Source organism: Emys orbicularis, chromosome 18 (assembly GCF_028017835.1).
Source record: "Emys orbicularis isolate rEmyOrb1 chromosome 18, rEmyOrb1.hap1, whole genome shotgun sequence".
Lineage (NCBI taxonomy): Eukaryota > Metazoa > Chordata > Testudines > Emydidae > Emys > Emys orbicularis.
Genome location: NC_088700.1, coordinates 12054473 through 12067700, shown reverse-complemented (window position 1 = coordinate 12067700; position 13228 = coordinate 12054473). Strand labels below are relative to the sequence as shown.

Sequence of the window (13228 nt, the reverse complement as noted above, 5' to 3'; positions counted from 1 at the left end):
TGTCTTGGGATCTCATTGCAGGCGTTCGCCTCGTACAGCCCTAATTAAAACAGGGAGACACTCGCCGGGGTGCAGGAAGGGAGGTTCCCAGAGGAGAGAGCTGGGCGCTAACTTACTGTGTGTGCATTAAGGTGCTTAGGAAACCTGGTGGACTGACAGCCCTGCAGAACGGGGGCCTCTCTTTATCCACAGCACAGGTCCAGTGCAGGCAGCAGCGAGGCAGGGCTCCCCCTCGCTGCCCCACTATTCTGCCCCTGCCCGCAACTTGAAGGTCCTGGCCTGGGGCGTGGGGGCCAATCAGTCTCCAGGACCCATTCAGTTCTTGGCCTCTGAGCTGAGACTGGCCAGGGAGTGCCAGTGACGTCTGTGCCCTGGGAAGTGGTCCCCAGGAGATGGCTTGTTCCTGGCACAGACAGGCCACTAAGAGCCGTCAGACTCTGCTGCCAGCCCAACCTGCGTTCACACTGGGTGCTGCCTGCCCGCTGGCGCCCGGCGCGTCCTCAGTAATTCAGTGTCACTCTTGGTTTCAGGGGCGTTTAAACTGTACGACTTGGACAACGATGGTTACATCACGAGGAACGAGATGCTGGACATCGTAGACGCTATTTATCAGATGGTGGTGAGTGGCCGGGGGAGGGGGAGAGGATGCTGGGGGAGAGTGCTCCGCAGTCCCACTCGCATTCAGATCCGAGCGGCAGATTCTGATGCAGTCCCCAGGAGTGCAGCAGGCCTGTCCGGGAGTCAAATTAGCATGGCTTCAACGGGCAGAGTGAGGCAGGACGTGGGTAGCCCCCGCGGCAGGTCACCCCCCCTGCTTTTGTGGATATGGTGGAGGGGGTTGAGGTGGGGAAGAGCAGGACAGCCTCCTGGATAACTCCTCCCCCTAGAGAGCAGGGTGCAGCAGAGGTGGCTTCTGACCTGAGGCTCCTGTCCTGAGCATGTGACCCCCATCAGCATCACTTGGCTGCACAGCTGACTGTGGGAGGCTTGTGTTCCCTCCCCGCCTTCCGAGACTGCTGCAGCCCCAGGTCCCAGTGCTGCTCCAAGTGGGGGCAGGGATCGGATCTGGCCCTTCGCTAGGAGTCTCCTGTGACTGGGATGCACGTGAGGTCGGCTGCGGCGGAGAGAGCAGGCTTTCTGCAGAGCGGATGGAGCCACCCAGAACTGGCCCGAGGGGGCTCAGCTCTAGACCGGGGCATTCTTCACCTAATGCACAAAGAGAGTGAGACGCAGAGACCCCCTAGCACCGAGGATGCAGCCCGGCCACAAGCAGTAAATGTGCGTAAGTTACGCTCTCTCCTGTCCCTACAGGGAAATACGGTAGAGCTTCCAGAAGAGGAAAACACACCTGAGAAGAGAGTGGATCGGATTTTCGCTATGATGGACAAGGTGAGACTCGATGGCAACTCTTGTGTGTTTTCTCCTCACCTCTAGGGGGCGGCGGCTGTCACAAGCCCCGCTCCTCCATCTCCCAGAGTGGGTCCCGCTCCCCCGACAGGTGCTGTGTACCATGAAACCCACCGGCCTGTAGTCGTCTCCTCTCACTGTGGACACAAAATCTCGCCTATGCAGCCTGCTCAAAGCTTCTGCAGGGCTGGTGGGAGCCCCAGCTACTCAGGGCCTCTCGTCATCGGGTTTGACACGGCGCCACATTTGTCAGTGAACCATCAGTCCCTGATCTAGACTTAGCCCAGTGGAGGGGATGTTTGCCATACAGTTTCTTCCTGCTTCCCGCTTCCCCCCTGCGCGTGAACGTGGATTCTTGACCCCAGGCTGGCCTGACCAGGTGTGGAGGTGACGGGTGATCTCATTTCAATGCACGGCTGATTCAGCAGAGGGCTTAAACCCCAGTGGAGACTTAGAGCAAAGCCTGGGCTTGGGCGCTTGGCTGAATCCGCCTCTGGCCGGCTGGCACTTTGGGCTGGACTCCGCCCTGCTGGGCTAGAGCGGTGTCACCTCCAGGGGTGAAGTGGGATTTGCCCAGGTGCGTTTCCGTCACCGCCTGCTCTGGGGGAAGGGCAGCCTTTGTTTCTACTGGAGGGCCAGAGGAGGCTGCCGAGTGGACCAGCGTAACTATCCCCTTAGCCGTAACCCCTCCCCAACCAGGGTGGCCAACTTTCCAGGCCTACTCTTGCCCACCTGCCCAGTGAGGGCTGCAAGGGCCAGTGGGGCAGTGCCAGAGGAATGAGGGGCCCTTCGAATCCACTCCTCAACGTGCACGTGAGGCAGTAGAGAATTGGGGGAGATATCAGGGATGGGGCAGAGTCAAGCGGGGGCCGGGTCCAAATCTATCTGAATTTCCTTGGAGTTTGGGGTGAGGGGTGTTTGGCTCAAAGCTGTCTCTCTTTAACACCAAGCACAGATTGTTCCTCTGGGTCCAGGGCATTTCAATAAAACAATTACTTGCAACCTATTGGCCATCGCCAGCTCTCACGGCCATTGCCTTTCAGAATGCCGACGGGAAGCTAACGCTGCAGGAGTTCCAGGAAGGCTCCAAAGCCGACCCGTCCATCGTACAGGCCCTGTCCCTCTATGACGGACTCGTATAGTCCCGGGATCCCAAGCTGAGGTAAGCCGAGCAAGGTGGCAGTGCTGGGGATCTCTGTTTATTGTAAGCAGAACTGGTGGTGCTGCCTAGACTTACGGTTGCCGGACACTGCCTATTTTCAGTTGCTTATAACTTTGCCAAACTTTAACTGTTTGAGCTAAAATTTTCTGTGCTGCGTGTTTGCCTCATGCTGAACTTTTGGGGGAGGGGGGAAGTTTCAGTTGAAACAGCTCAGCCATTTCCTAGAATGATGCTAGGAAAAAATACGTTATATTGCCCGTATTAAAAATAGTCTTGCAACTGTTTAATTGAAAAGGCCTAGCGCCCCCATGCTTTGGAGAAAGAGCTTGAAATTTGGCAGGTGGGTGGCCTTTATGTCAGGAATGTGCCTTGGCCACCCCCGTTAAAATCCACCCAAATATGGTCACGTTATAAACCTTTGAAAAAAATCTCTGCTTCCACATGCACAGTAGAGACTTGTTAGAGTTTGGCAGCTAAAGTCTCCAAAGATTCCATCTTTACTGAGCACGCTCTAGCCTCTCACAGCTCTTATGTGGTGACTAGACTGTGCAGGTGCCATTCCTTACGGTTGCCTGACACTGCACATTTTCAGTTGCTTCTAACTTTTCCAGGAATTGATCAGGGGTTGCAGGGACTAAGCAGGACTTTCCTTACATAAGAGCGGCCATATTGGGTCAGACCAATGGTCCACCTAGCCCAGTATCCTGTCTTCCGACAAAAACAACAAGCAGTACGGTGGCATCTTAAAGACTAACACATTTATTTCGGCATAAGCTTTCGTGGGTAAAAAACCTCACTTCTTCAGATGCATGGAGCATGTCTTCTGACAGTGGCTAATGCCAGATGCTTCCAAGGGAATGAACAGAACAGGGCAATCATTAAGTAATTGGACTGTCATCCAGTCCCAGCATCTGGGACAATTGCTCCTCATGGTGCTGGGGTCTGTTGTGGTGCCGGGCCAAGGAACTGAGAGTGGGCAGACAGTCTCTTCTGTGCTGTCAATGCTAGAACATAAGAATGGCCATACTGGGTCAGACCAATGGTCCATCTAGCCCAGTGTCCTGTATCCTGACAGTGACTGGTGCCAGATGCTTCAGTGGGAATGAATAGAACAGGGAAATTTCAAGTCATCCATCCCCTGTCATCCAGTCCTAGCCTCTGGTAACTGGAGGTTTCAGGGCACCTTGAGCATGGGGTTGCGTCCCTACCCATCTTGGCTAAGAGCCATTGATGGATCTATCCTCCATGAACTTACTAATTCTTTTGTGAACCCAGTTATACTTTTGCACTTCACAACATCCCCTGGCAATGAGTTCCATAGGTTGACTGTGAGTTGTATGGAGAAGTACTCCCCTACGTTTGGGCCAAAGTAACATGGAGCAGCAGGAGGAAGCAGCCACATTAGAATGCAGAGAGGTGAGGAACAGGGAGGAGGGCACAGGAGCCAGGAGGTAAGGGAAAGCAGAGGAAGAAGTGGACAGTGCAGTCTGGGCTATTCCTCAAGGGCTATTCCTCAAGCATTGTGAGGTGCCCCAGGGATGAGTGGTCTCTGTCAGGGAAAGTTTGGCAGCGTCCAGAGAGTGGAATGAGCTGGACCAAAGCCATGGAGGTCACCCCGGTGTCCCTGTCAGGATGGTGCTGGGATTCCAGCCAGGGGCTCAGAGGAACCTCCTCCAGCACATCTCAGTTCTCTTTGACTGTAGAATACTACCCTGAAGATTTGAGCATCCTAGCACTTAGAGACCATGCTAATAGCCCTAGAAAAACCCCAGACATCACTTGGGACTTTGAAACTAGGCTGGGGTAAAGTTTGGGGAATGCACTGAAAGGAGCATGCCTGTGTTGCCAGGAAGATGGGGCAGATATGAGGTCCAAGGTCTCCTCCATCTCTGACCCTCACAATTCCATAATTCAAGCCACACGCTGATGCAGCGTGAGGGCCGAGCAAAACCTGTGGTGGGTTCGTTTTATTTTTGTACCCCTTTACCAGGCTGGTTCTTATTTTGCCACTTCTGGGGTGGGTGGGGAGAGGGCTCAGACCCAGGGCTAGTCCCTACACCCAGATTTGAGAAGGGGTCTCCAAGAAATGATGCTGAATTCAGCCCATCTCTGCATAACATGCCCTCTTCCTTGCTGCTTTTCAAGCAGGGGCATGTTATTGGAATGGGGTGACCGGCACTAATTCGATTGGCGGGAGCTGCAGATGCTGCCTTCCCTGCGCATTATGTTCTCCTCTGAGCCCTAACTCTGCCTCTTTCCATCTGGGCTTGGCTGTTTTTAAGGCGGTATGTAGCAAACTCTAGTGGTGAACATGCACAAAGGAAAATGCCGTATTGTCAGAAGGGAGCTAGTCGGGAATGCAGGGCAAGCTCCAATGGGGGCCCGGTGCGGCCCTGAGCTCAGCAGCAGCCACCTGGCCTAGGGAAAGCTGCTCTTCAGGGCTTTGTGTGCAGTGGTGCAAAGAAGAAACTAAGCTGGAGAAGCCAGAGGCTGGAAGGGAGGAGAAGACAAACTCTTTAGTGAGTTACTGGGGGACGAGCGGTTGTTAGACTTGGATCTAGTTGGTTCCAAACTCCCCTCTTGGGAGCTTTATAATTCCTACCACCCAATGGGGGAGTCGATTCCTGCCTACGACCTTGGGGGACAATCGCAAACACGCTTTCTGATTTTCAGGCATCCCCAAGGACTGTTGTACACGATGATACGGTAAAACCTGCCTCGCTGTAAAGGATTTTAAACCAGCAGGGTCCGTGGTGTGACTCACCCGGTAGCCGCGATGGAAGAGCCCCAGAGGCAGTTTGCAAAATCTGGGGATTGGGGAAGGCGCTCGTGTGCTAAGCATCGGGAGCACAACTGGCAGGGTGTAATATTGAATAGCCCCCGCACATCAATATTCTGCAACATTAATCATATGGGTTATTACTGAATTTTATCTGTGTATTGTGGGAACACACAGGGTCTGCACAGATGCAGCCCTTGCCCCAAAGAGCGCACATTAAGAAATGTCTCCGAAATATTGAATTACAACAGAAAAGTGGGGGTGGGAACCATCAACATTTTCACCCAGAAATTCCTCCATCTCCCCCTTGGAATTCTTCAGATTTCATAAACTTGGATGATGTTTCCCATTTTTGAAATGTTAAGCCCCAGAAATGGGGGGGGAGGGGAATTTCAAAAGGAGGCAGCAGATTTCCCCCCGTTTACCCAACCAGCTCAACATTGCCAACAGCAAGCTTTCAGAAACTGGCGAGGTGCTAATAAACCAAGAGATTTAAAAAAATAATAAACTTTAGGTTCTGGCGTTGGAGCCTTGGATGTGTGTGGGGGAGTGTCATATTTCCAAACTTTTCTCTACAGCCAGGATGGCAAGAAACATCCTTTCTATTTTCAAAGCATAGAATAGAGTCTCACAAGAATCACCTGACTCCAGGAGCTGGGTCCTTAAGAAAAAAAACAAAAGATGGCAGGACTTGGGATAAAATGATACAAGTTGGCAAGACTGACATCAATAAATTCCTTCTTATCTCTAGTTTTGTTGATTTAAACACAGGTTGACTTGCTTTCTCCTCTTCCTCCCCGACTTCTCTTTCAGTTGCCTGGGGGAAGATTCTTTCTGTGCCATCAGACCACCTCAGTAAAGAAGCTTGCCTGTCCCTCTCCAGCCTTCCTTTATGTTACACGAACAAGGGAGGCGCTTGAAGTCTGAGGTCATCCCCCGCACCCACTCTACACTCTGAATTAACCGTGTCCATTTGCCAACTTCCGCTTTCTCAACAACAGCAACAAAAAAAGGGGAAAAAAAGAAGAAAAAAGAAAGGAAAAAAATAGAAAAAGAAAAAACAGCGAATTTTTCAGCTTCTGGGGGTGGAAGGGATCATGCATCGCTGTGTGGAGACCCCTCCCGCCTCTCGCTTTTACTTACTTCGATTTTTTTTTTTTGGAACAGACTAAAAACACTAAATATTTTACATTGTTTTCATAGAAAAGCGCAGCATGAAGAAGGAGCCAAAAGGTACTGCTGAGGTCTTGGAGCGGGCGGCTGCTGCACGCCGTCCGAGTGCTTGATCGCCATCGGCTTCTGCTTTATCGGCGGGGGGGACGAGGGGATGGACGATAAAAGGCAATTGGAAATGAAAGTGCCACATCCCCTGCGTTTCCAGCAGCAGCCCAGCCCGCGTCGCTAGGGAGATCTGTATAGTTTCTGTGATACAGTATTGTGCTTTTTTTTTTTTGGATGGAAAAAGTGAGGCTTTTGTGACTATGCCTCTCTCTGTTATCGATATCTTTATTTATTTGTTGTAACCGTTGCTGCTGTGTTTAGTCTTTCGTGTGTTGAAACACCTAGGTGATAAAAGTTGCAAGGTTTACACACTATGGCAGGGGGAGGTAGCCTGCTATTGCAGTTAAGCCAAAAATATTCTCCCTCCACCCCCACCCCTGCCCATATACTGTGCTTTGTCGGCTGCTTGATGTTTTACAGGGGCTAATCTAACCCCCTTCTCCTTATTCCCATACCTCTAGTCCCTGCACCCTGCCCTCCCTCCTTCCTTCTCTTTAGAAACTCAGCTACTACCCCTGACAAATCCCCAGGCTTGGACTGAATGCTCTCCTCCCCTCAACAAGCTGTATTTCTGTTGCCCTTATGCATTCATTTTGCCATCTTGCCTTTGTGTAAAGCAGAATGATGAAATATACAGTATCCAGACATTTTTCTGCATGAAAAGTATTAATGGGGCCAATATTGTTTGAGCTTTAAAAGGACCCTTCTTTTTGGAAAATCCTGGGACTGTCGTGTATCTGTCTTGCGGGGCGGATGGGGAGTTAAAAAAATGGAACTGTATTAAGTCCTTGCTAAGCCTCCAGGAGGTTGGGAGCCTGGAGTCCCTGTGGGCTGAGAACAGAGATGGCTGGTTGATTGTACAGTGTAATGTTTTTGAAAAGAACCAGCAGGTCAGCGGAGCTTAGGAGAGTTGTCTAAGCAAACTACAATTCATAGCTGTTTAAGGCAAAACCCAAAGCCTTGACGCTGTCCAGAGCTACACAGTGCCGCTTAGTGTCCTGGAGAAGGAGGAGGAAGAATGGCTATAGCCTCTTAGCGTTTTGCCATGTTTGCGCTCATTTGGTAGTTTTAAAGTGCTCCTGAGTTTTGCTCTTTGGGCCGTGCATTGAGAGAAGTCTTGTTCAGTGGGTCACATCCATTCCTACGGCGCCCAGTTTGGGTCACAAAGATGGACCTGAGCTTTGATCAACAGGAAAATAATCAACAAAACAAATCCGGCTTTGCCCCCTCCCCCATTTCTGCTTGGTCTATCTCCACCTTTCGGCGAAATGGAATAGCAGAATAGACGCACAGTACCAAACGCACCCAAGACTAGGGCAGGCATTTTGTATGACGGGGCTGGAACAGAAAGCCTCCTGCAGGTTTCCCTAGGAAGGTTTGTGCGGTGCCTGTACACAGAGCAATTGTCAAGTGCACCATAAACATCAGAGACCTTTGCCTTTCCACCCACGTTTTTGGTCGTGCACCCAGAGGTTGGTGCATTCCCCTGTTGTGCTAGCTAGCCGCAGTGTTTCTAAGGCTCTGATCACCATGGGATCCAAACACCAAGCATTGTTCTGCTTCAGACTGTGGGTAACAAGAACAGCTGCAGAGTAATGGATTGGGAGGCAGGAGGAAGAATCTGCTCTTGGGTTCTCCCAGGCAGTACTTGAAACCTCTCAGGGGAAACCTGTGAAAAGGGCAGTGACTCCATCTTTCAGAGCCGAAATTGCTTTTTCTGTATATAAATCCCAGCCACTGTGCCAAGCACTGCTTCCCCTTCCTTCCTTCCTCTCCCACCATATCCCTACAGTGTAACCAGTGCAAGCTGTGCTTTGCCAGAGATGATATACAGCCCAGGTGACCCAGATTTGGCACTCGAATGCCTGCAGGGTGGTGAATGTGGGTGCCTCTTTGCACAGGGGCAGATATCCATAGGAGGGGTGTCTCCTGTCTCCGTAGTCGGGCAGACTTCGAGATCGTCCACACACCAGAGCTACATAGATTTGAAACATGAACTCCGGCTCCAAAAACAGCTGACTTCAGTCGCTGGAACTAAAGAAGAAATGTCCATTAGCTGTCACCAGCATTAAGGCTTCTCTTCTGTGTAGGCTGCGCTAGGGGCGATATGGGGACACACAGTCGAGTAAGGTCTGATTCCGTCCAGCCGTGACACATTTGCACTAGCTTGTACATAACACTGGCTTTCTTCCAGTACTTTGCATTCCATGTTCAGTTCTCCATGTGTCACAGAGCACAGATGTTTTAGGATGGCAGCTGCCCCTCAATCCCTGCTTGCTATTGCAAGTTATGGTGATACCCGGGTCGTGGAAGCACAAGAGCTTTTGGCCTATCACAAGCTGTGGAAACCAGGAAGGCTTTTCTCCACAGTCTGTGTCCTCTCTTTACCGCCACGCAGTTACGGTGGAAGTTCTCCGAATCCTGTTCCAGAAGAAAGAAGAGTCAGCTGGTATTGTAACTTTCTAGAGCGCAGCCTGTTTTCTTTTTTTTTTTGGCGTGAAACGAGAGGGGAGTGCTCTACCCGCACACTCATCAGTGTAAGCAACTGCATCTGCCCTGCATTTTGCATTTAATACCCCAGTACCTTTTCTTTGGGTGGGGCTGGAAGTTATTTCTCATTGTGTGGTTATAATGATGTCCTTCATCCTTCCCACGCTTTCCAGAGCAATATTTTCAGCTACTGGGTCACAAATGCAGCTGGTATAAATCACTCCACTGACTTCCAGGGAGCAACTCTGATCGACAGCAGCTTGAGGACTGATCCCTGATGTGTGGGCAGCATTGGGTGGGAGGCCTCCTGGCCCACAGAACACCAAGCCCAAAGGCCTGGGCTGTGATCAGCACTTCGGAGCTGTCTGCAGTAGCCTCAGCCAGCCCAAGGTCCAACCAGCAAATCAAGGATTTTAAACAGCAGAGGTGGCAGGGGCGGAGAATTAACTCCAGGTGAACTGTACATGTCAATTTTGGCTCCAAGTCTGGAATTTTCAAATCCCATTAGTACCTAACTCCTAAATCCCATCCCTAGTGCAGAGTGGCCATCTATCTACGGTGGCTATTTATTCCCCACCCCCTGACCCAGCACTGGTAAAGAACTCTTGTCTTCTCCTACAGCTGCGTTCCATTTGTAACAATCACACAGAGCACTCAAACATCCCATCTATATCGTTCTTAAGGACCATCCCCTTCCACATGTTTCTCTCACTGGTATCGGAAAAGCACAAAGTGTGGGAAGTAGCATGATCTATTTGGTTGCTTTTAAGCTGAGCTGCCAGCGCTTGATTTGTGTGCACATCCGGCTTGCGTACGTCCAAACAGAACTTGGTCAGTATGCTGCGTCACAGACCTAGCTCCAGATCTAGCTTGAGGGCTTGGGGACGACTCATGCGTTAGCAGGTCAAGAGAGAGAGATTTTGGGGGGAGAACCACAAAACTGCATATTTTTGTTCCCCTCCAAGGCACCAGTCATGCAGTGAGGCCGGAGACCGTCCACTGATGGGTTGCGAATCCCATGGAGTGCTTAGCTCGACTTGAAAATGTGGTAGGAATGTCCGTTTCCCCTCTTGTTCTATTCACCAGCTAGGCTGGATATTCTGGATCGGCTCTACTATAACTGATTCCTCCAGATAGAGGCCTCAAGCCAGAAAAGCACATGCTTAGGTCCACCTTTATTCAGGAAATCACTTAAGCAGGTGCTTAATTTTCATTCCTAAATAGAGATGAGTCCCTGGATTGGGGCGTGAATGATTTCTGTCATTACTTAAAATAATAACCAGCCTCTTCAATGACTCCTGATCCTGAAAGACCCATGGGTGGAATGTTCTGACACCAACATGGTTCCACTAGGAAATGATCCTGTATGAGAAGATACCTATTGTACAGAAATAGCATCAAGACACTGCAGTTCTGTATAGTGAGAGGTTTTGTCTTGGGGCTTTGACTATGGGCTACTGTGGTATTGTTTTGTAAGGAGGGACCCATTGACTGTGACACTTCTTGAGGAGACTTGATCAACCTTAGGAAAACTCACCAAGCAACTGCTGCGTTTTATGGCAGGACAAATTCTGACCTCATAGGGCCTGATCCTGATCCCACTAAAATCAATGGACCAGATCTTCAGCTGGTGTAGAGTCAGTGGCTCCATTGATTTTGATGGAGCTATGTCAGTTTATACCAGCTGAGGTCTGGCCCAGTGTGACTTTTGCATTGACTTCAAGAGGAGCAGGACCATAATATGAATCTGTTAGAGCCATTGCAATAGGGTTTTGAAGGTGTCGGAGGGCCCTGAGCTTTTCCTGGGTGCTGCTGGCTCTTTTGGAAAGCTTTGCTTGAAATAAAGGAAGCGAGACAAGGAATTGAACTCATTTACCATGTTCTCTGTAAGGGCACACAAGTTGTTTTTACACCCAAGAGCAAGGCCTCTCTCCCTTTGCAGCTGGGAGTTGGCTGGCTCCTGCTTTTCCCTACAATCTGATATGTTACAGGGATGGATGGGTGAAGAATGGAACATACCATCCCGGTCGTTCCAAGGGAAACTCAATTCCCCTGCTGCTTTGTGGCCAGAATGCTCTCGTTTTTTGGTAGCTCTCTGCGGTGCCGCCTGGCTCACCATTTCTTCCCCCCAGGCTGGTCCCTTTCTGATACCGACTGGCGTTTAAGGTGAATGTGACACTTCTGTAACTTCCCCTGCTGATAAATAACTAACCGCACAAATTTTATAACAATAGCCAGGCAAGTGTGAATGTATTTGTTCTGGCACTTTCCTCGGAAAGGCTTTTAAGTTTGGCAGAGGCTTTTCACCTTCCAGTTCATTGTATGAAGGAGCCACCGTATTTCAAGGGACACTCTATCATTGGTCCAGCTCACACAGAACTATTTTTTAACAAATAGATTGTCTTTGCCAGATTTTCAGTAGCAGCAGCCGTCTCTAGCTCAGCCGCAGTTAACAACCCCTGGTCTGGGAGCTGCAGAGAGCCCTGGTAACGCACTCTCGAGTAAGCAAGGAATCTCAGGTGTCAGCGAAACGCTTTTATTTAACCATCAGCAACATGGGGGATGCTACTGGATTCAGTGTCTTACTCGGAGAAGCCCCAAGCTCTTTCCATTGCCATGTCTCTCTCTCTAGCTTACTTCCAGGAGCGCCGCCAGCTTTTTTGGCGCCCTAGGCAGCGGAAGGTCCCGCCCCCGAAATGCCGCCCCCACCAGAGGTGGCGGAAGATCCCGCCCCCGAAATACCGACAACAACTGGGGTGGCCGAAGATCTGGCCGCCGCGGTCGCCGCCCCCCAAATGTTAGCGCCCTAGGCAACCACCTAGGTCGCCTAATGGGTTGCGCCGGCCCTGCTTACTTCCTGTGAGCTACTAAAAGCCCAAAAGCTGGTAGTGGGCCCCACTGACACACACAGCTAAGGGAGTAAGCGGAACGGAGCCTTCGGCCTCTCTGCCCTGTTAGAAAGAGTAGGAAAGAAAGCTGTGTTTGTCAGGGCGAGTGGGTCGAGATGGGGCGGGAAAGAAGTGTGGGGTTTGAGCTCACGAGGGCTTCAACTGGTAGGGAGCACGGAAGAGAAACATACCGCACAGCGACACGCAGGCTCTGGCTGATTCCAGTTGACCCCACCTCCCCTAGAGCTGTATCTGAGGTCTTCGCCACAGCCCTGCCTCACCGCCAGTGAAAGATGACTTCTGCTTGGCAATTTTTGCTGACCCTCTGGGTGGTCGCCAACTGCCGCCTTCAGGACGGTGCAGTCCCCTAGCCCAGCGTCACTGTCAGACCCTCTATTCTTTTAATATTTGCAAATTAAAAACAGAAGAGTTTTTGAGTGAATAAAAAGCTTTGGTTGATTAATAAAGAGCCTGTTGAATCTTCTCTTTTGTAACAGTGTACGTTTTCCCTTATGGACAGGCAAGTCTGTTGCTGGAGCCAGACGTTACCTGCAGGGCTGTTTGAGAACTCAGCAATGGTGTCTTTTCTCCCAGCATGTTCCAGTGGGGAGGGTACGGAACTGGAACTGGTGAGACCTGGATGCTAGTCGTGCTTCGACTCTTGACTCACTGAGTGGCTTTGGGCAAGTCACGTAGGCCAAACATTTCAAACGTGGCCAATGATTTTGGGAGCCTGACTTTGAGATGCCTTCAGCCTTGTTTTCAGAAGTGCTGAGCATCCACCCCTCCAGCAGAAAGCCACGGGAACTGCAGCTTCTCAGCACCCCTGAAAATAAGGCAGAAGGCATCTCACCTGAGAAAACGTTGGCCTTAACCTCTCTGTGCCTCAGTTTTCCCATCTGTAAAATGGGGTTGACACCTACCCAGTCTTGTAAAGTGCTTTGAGATCTACATACAAAAATGCTGTCGGAGCGCTAAGTATTATGTGACTATTATTTATTATTAGTGAATCGATTTTGCACGGTCTCCAGAAAATGAAACACAACGGAACCATGAGTAACGGGGAAATCACTTCCTCCTGGTTTTGGAATATTCAGTTTATTTCACCAAGTCATTACCTTTTTAAAAAATATCTGGGTCGTCATTAAAAAACAACCACGGCAACTGATGTATTTGTTTTTGTGATGTTTTCTGCACAACATTTCCCGAAATGTTCCTGGA

At 50.4% G+C, this 13228-nt stretch overlaps 1 protein-coding gene across 2 annotated transcripts in view; it reads left to right on the top strand.

Moving 5' to 3' along the window:
* NCS1 (neuronal calcium sensor 1) overlaps positions 1-2549 on the top strand; it is an 88704-nt gene extending 86155 nt beyond the window's left edge. For both annotated transcript variants that reach the window (XM_065418777.1, XM_065418776.1), the window contains exons 5-7: positions 531-619; positions 1312-1389; positions 2451-2549. In XM_065418777.1, coding sequence (XP_065274849.1) covers positions 531-619; positions 1312-1389; positions 2451-2549 — 266 coding nt within the window. The remainder of the gene's footprint in view (positions 1-530; positions 620-1311; positions 1390-2450) is intronic.
* The last annotated feature ends 10679 nt before the right edge of the window (positions 2550-13228 follow it).